General features: G+C 40.1%; 1 protein-coding gene across 3 annotated transcripts in view; it reads right to left on the reverse strand.

Annotated features, from left to right (window-relative positions):
• The window catches only part of pxylp1 (2-phosphoxylose phosphatase 1), a 26,607-nt gene that overhangs the window by 7,781 nt on the left and 13,438 nt on the right, over positions 1-5,388 (reverse strand). For 2 of the 3 annotated variants that reach the window (XM_032504902.1, XM_032504910.1), the window contains exons 3-4: positions 2,433-2,621; positions 1,266-1,392 (exon numbers count right to left, since the gene is read on the reverse strand). In XM_032504902.1, the coding sequence (XP_032360793.1) occupies positions 1,266-1,392; positions 2,433-2,621 (316 nt within the window). Of the gene's footprint in view, positions 1-1,265; positions 1,393-2,432; positions 2,622-4,712; positions 4,962-5,388 lie in introns of those variants that run through there. The other variant, XM_032504918.1, reaches the window with a different exon arrangement.

The raw sequence follows: 5,388 nt of genomic DNA on the forward strand, positions 1-5,388 counted from the left end.
ATATATATATATATATATATATATATATAATATTGCATATAATATGTATATGCAACTTCATTTTATACAATATATGTAGTAGGGGGTCCTTGCTCCTCTCTATTTCAACTAAGAGGTCCTTGGTTTAAAACATGTTGAAGACCCCTGGTCTAAACAACCCTGTTCAGGAAAGCTATGGCTATGAAATCATGCAAAACTAAAATGAGAGAAGCTAGAAGGAGACCACATTAATGGAGGGACACTGCAGGCAGTGTTTGGACTGATACTTTTAAAACGTATTCCGTTACAGAATACATGCCCAAAAATGTAATTTGTATCGCATTCCGTGACGTTACTCAATCTGAGTAACCTATTCTGAATACTTGGATTACTTCCACATGGATTTGCATTTTGTAAGTGTAGGAATGCGGCCATCAAATACTGCTTACTAAACATGCCTATTCTGGTGTGTTCCTCTGTTCCAACTGGCAGAATGTGTACATGCAACAAAGATCTAACTGCAGTCTCGGTTCCACGAGCTAATTTAAGATAACGATACCTAGCATGTCAAACGGTGCCATACAGTCGGCCCTGGGGCTAGTAAATCAGCACATAAGAGAACGTAAAGTCGCACGTCAACTAAGCAGGTAGCTACCCAATACTGCTATAAAATGGCAAGGTGACCAGTAAAACTACAGCGGCCGACTACCCTTGGCTAATTAAAAAAATAAACTTACTTTAAGGTGCTTTAGGTAGAAGGTGGAGTAAGCAGAGGTTGCACTGCACAGTTATATTTTGTTCACCCAGTTCTTTCTTTAATGTTTGAATTTTCAAGATAGAAACGCATTCTTGACCTGGGTCTGTTATGCCGGTTCCGGCTCCATCTCTACCTCTATCAGTGATCATGCAAAAAAGCTAATTTTTTTGTTTTCATATTGGAGTTTCTGGGAAATGCATTGAGTTGCTTTAATTTATTTTGATAGTGAATAAACTTGTGAAATAGAGAAGTAGCGTCATGTTATCCATGGACTTCAACAATGTAACTGTATTCTAAATACCAACTATTTCAATTGTAACTGTGACGGAAAACAGTTACTCATAATTTGTATTCTGAATACGTAAAGCCGGTATATGTATTCCGTTACTCCCCAACAACGACTACAGCGATGACCACCACATACTGTATAACTGCAGTAATACACCAGAACTAAAGATTGAAAAAGATTAAAAAAATGCCTCAAGTTACATTTAGTTTCATTACAATTTTCTAGTAAGCGTGTGTGTACCTGCTGATGGACAAGGTGCAGTCGATGGCGGGCCGTTTGGTCTTGGGGATGTAGTAGAGTGGGTAGCGGTCACCATGGCGAATCATCACCTGGACAGACAGCAGCTTGTAGTCAGCGGGACTGTGACCTGTCACAGGAGACTCTCATCAGCATCCACAGTTTTCCAATGTAATGAGTTGAGTAAAAAGTGCTATTTTAATACCAGATGAAGTTGTACCATAACTTATTAAAAACTGCTTGTTTTATTATAAATTCATAAATATTAAGACTGCAGTTAGATGATTAAAGAACTATGCTGCTAAAAAATGGAACAAATGTAGACGATACAACTACAGTATAACCCCTACAGATGTAATAGATAAATAACTTAAAAGAAAGGTAGAAATCACTGTATAACGCAAATGTTGATTTAACAAATGTCGTGGCCATGTCACAGCAGAAGCACGAGAAACAAACTGATTTGTTCATTGTGTGTGAGTGCAAAGAATGGACTGTGGGCTATGGATGTGTGTGTTTAACAGTAAATTAAGAAGATAAGAAAGTAAGAACCATTGAAAATGATCATGTCACAGGGACAATAACACCACCTGAAAAAAAGCCTTGGTTGTGATTGATTTTCAATAACTTCTAATCTAAAAAGACGGAATGGATTTTTTCTTCTTTGGGGAGACTCTGCCATCCAGAGATAAACAGAGTAAAATTCAATTAGCTGCGGCTGGTACAACTTGTCTCAGGCGGTGTAAGATATATGTGTCTGATTGCTTCAGGCTGTACTGACTTTTCAACAGAGGGGGGGAAAAAAAACAATATTCCATGCTGCAGTGCTTCAGTGCTGTAGAGCAGCATTATAGATGATGCAATCTAGTAGAAATGAGTTTGGCACAATTAACACATCCCCCATGTCCTGACACACTAAATCTAACATTATTCTTTTATTAAGTATTTATACACAGACATCAAATTGGGTGATTCTAGCTGTGGCAGAACTGGTATCAATTTGTTATTATGCTCTGAAACAGTGATGCTGTGACACTTCCTGCTGACAAATTCGCAAGAATTAACATCTTAGTTCGTATTTAAGTCGTTCAGCTTGAAATCATGTATCACATCCACAGGCTTGCAGTCTTTACGTGGATTTGATTTGATTTGTCAGTGTGCAGGCCTCACCCTCCCAGGCCTGTTCACTGCGGTTGGGAGTGTTGCAATAGCTGTAAGCCTCAGATATAGGGTTGGGCTCCTGGGTGTGAGGCACCGGGAACACTCTCTTTCTGCTCTTCCCCAGCGCCACCCCAACACCTCTATCAGCAGCCTGGAAGGGTCGCTCCTCCAGAATGGGAGTGGTGGGGATCAGGTTCCCTGTAGGAAATGAGAATGAAAGTTAGGGTTGAGAATATTAAGAAAGTAAAAAAAAAAAAAAGAGTGGAGGCACATTAGTACATTTTGACACATCATCTGGGAACCATGAATGCCTGAACAAAGTGTGTGTCAATCTATTCAGGAAATAGCTCACTGAATAAGTGAAAACCTTGACCTGTTAGCCGTTAGATGAAAAGTCAGGCAATTCATTTGGATTCATCCTCTGGGGGACCATTTCATGGCAATCCACATAATAGTTGTTAATATATATATTATATATAGATATATATTCTATAATATAATATATATATATTATATTAATACAACTAAAGACACAAAAATGTCAACTTTATAATAGTGCTGAAGGAAAAATCAAAGCATTCATCATCTTGGGACCATCAGTGTCTATATAAAATGTAATGGAAATTCATTCCATATTTGTAGAGATATTCCAGTTTAGGCCAAAGTAGGGAAACAACTAACAGAGCAGCATTGCCAGAGCCATAGCGCTAGCATGGCTAAAAAGATGCGGGAGTAAGTTTGGCAACTGATAATATAAGGATCTAAAACCTGCTTAATGTACAGATTTAATTAAGACTTATAGGAAGTAATTCCTAAATGGGACAAAAAGCCACCTGACAGAGCGGTGACAAAGTGTCCATGTCAACATCTCTGTACCCCAAAACCCCTCACTGCTACCAGAACGTTGCCTGGACACCAATGACCTGTGACCACTGGCAGAAATGTCCAATAAGAGCAGAGATGTTGTGGGAACTAGAAGGCCCATTCACAAAGATCCAACTCTCAAGAAAAAGAAGTTGAACCCATATGGCCATTTGGCAAGAGGGAAATCCAAATCACACACAACCACAACAGCACACACACACACACACACACACACACACAACACACACACACACACACACACACACAACACACAGCGTACACTCACACAACACACAAAACAAACACACCAGAATTCCAAGATGTTAACTCAACTTTGCAAATATCCCATCCTGCTGCAGAGAAAGAAGAGAGGCCCTGCCTGCCCCATCATAAAGCACAAAGAGGTAATGGTTTCTTGTTGCTATAACAACCCTCAAACTCAAATTATCTACACAAGTGTAGGTGTATACACAGTTGTGTGTAGTGTGTAAGGGTTACACTCTCGCTCCCTCTTGCATGCACACAGGCACACATAGTTTCCATTTCCTCTTCTCTCCAGCTGAGCTCATAAAGTTTATAGAGTTGCAGACAAGACATTTTGTACAAATATCCACACGTTTGCTCTATAAATTAGCTGATAGGATGTTTTTTGAGATAGCAACATTTTCCTCTATTTTCTAAATTTCATAGACAAAATAACCATGAAGAAAAGATCAACAGATTAATCGATGCTAAAAACAATGTTTTGTTGCAGCCCTAAAACTGTGATTGCATCACTTAACGCACCAGGGAGCACCACAAATTCTTATACAACACATCAACAAAATGCAAAGGCGTAGGAAATAAAAGCACTAAATGAGATGAGACAAAACATTCAGTGTAAACTGTAAAGCAGCTGTTGGACTGAGCCAGGCACCCTCCATGTACAGGATGCAGACTTTCACTTCTACAGCCATACCTCACCTCTCTCTCTCTTCAACAGCAGAACATTATTGTAGCACTTCATCTGAAAAAACACACTTGAAGCACAAGCTGTTGAAATGGCTACGCAAAGGCACTAAACAGGCTTTTAATTGGAATTATCTTGTAAGAGTAGCAGATAAAAATGGGATCTCAATCATGGCTATTCATGAAACATCTAATAGTAAAGTGATTAAGGGGAGTAACCATAATCAACTGAGTACAAAAGCTAAGTCTCCAGTCAGAACAAAGACATAATGAACGCTCAACAAAGCCAAGGTCCAGCCAAATTCTGTTTAGGTTTACTTACAGTTTGGCACTGGGAGCTACACCCAGAACAGCCCAGCAAGGTATTTAAAGTCAAAGAAGTGGTAAAATCCATGAGAAGATCTTCCCTATTTCTAAATGGTGAGTAGTGAGGTCTTCAATAAAAAGGTGTTCTATAAGACTTCTGCATAAACTCACCACTGACGAGGAAGAGGAGGAGGTGTGCGGCGACAGCAGAGACCATTTTGACGACTGCTCGGTAGCTTGTAGTTCAGCCACGCACACTGCAGCTCATTCATTACGACAACCTGTCCCCCTCTACAATCTGAGCCCGCCCCCAGCTACCCATCCACACACACGCCTGAACTAACCAACGTTTTGGAGGCCAACTCAGCCACAGCCACCTACACAATGGGGCTTTTGTAACTCGCTGCCCAACAAACACACACACACACACACACACACACACACACACACACTTAAATCATTCCAAATGTCTGTTCACCGGCACCTACATTAAATCTTACAAACACAAAAAGGGGCTGCCTGAGAGGCTGACAACTCAGTTTGACAATAATAAAAGTTTTTACATTTCTCTTGAGTTTATATGGTCCAACACTCTACGCACACAAACAGACACACCCACACACACACACACACACACATAAACAAGCATCTCACTCACATTTCAGAGCTAGGCATAGTACGCTAGGCATGTATCACATCACCCTTAAATCTTCCACTTGTGTTGTTTAGCCCATCATTATCCACTGAGAAACAACTTGACTTTCACTTAAAGGATAGAGGGGGTGTTCCATTTCGTATAGGCTTCGCCCTCTAAGGGCTACGCTATTGGGTTTATCCCTTCGCACAT

The sequence above is a fragment of the Etheostoma spectabile genome, chromosome 3 (assembly GCF_008692095.1).
Source record: "Etheostoma spectabile isolate EspeVRDwgs_2016 chromosome 3, UIUC_Espe_1.0, whole genome shotgun sequence".
NCBI classification, from domain to species: domain Eukaryota; kingdom Metazoa; phylum Chordata; class Actinopteri; order Perciformes; family Percidae; genus Etheostoma; species Etheostoma spectabile.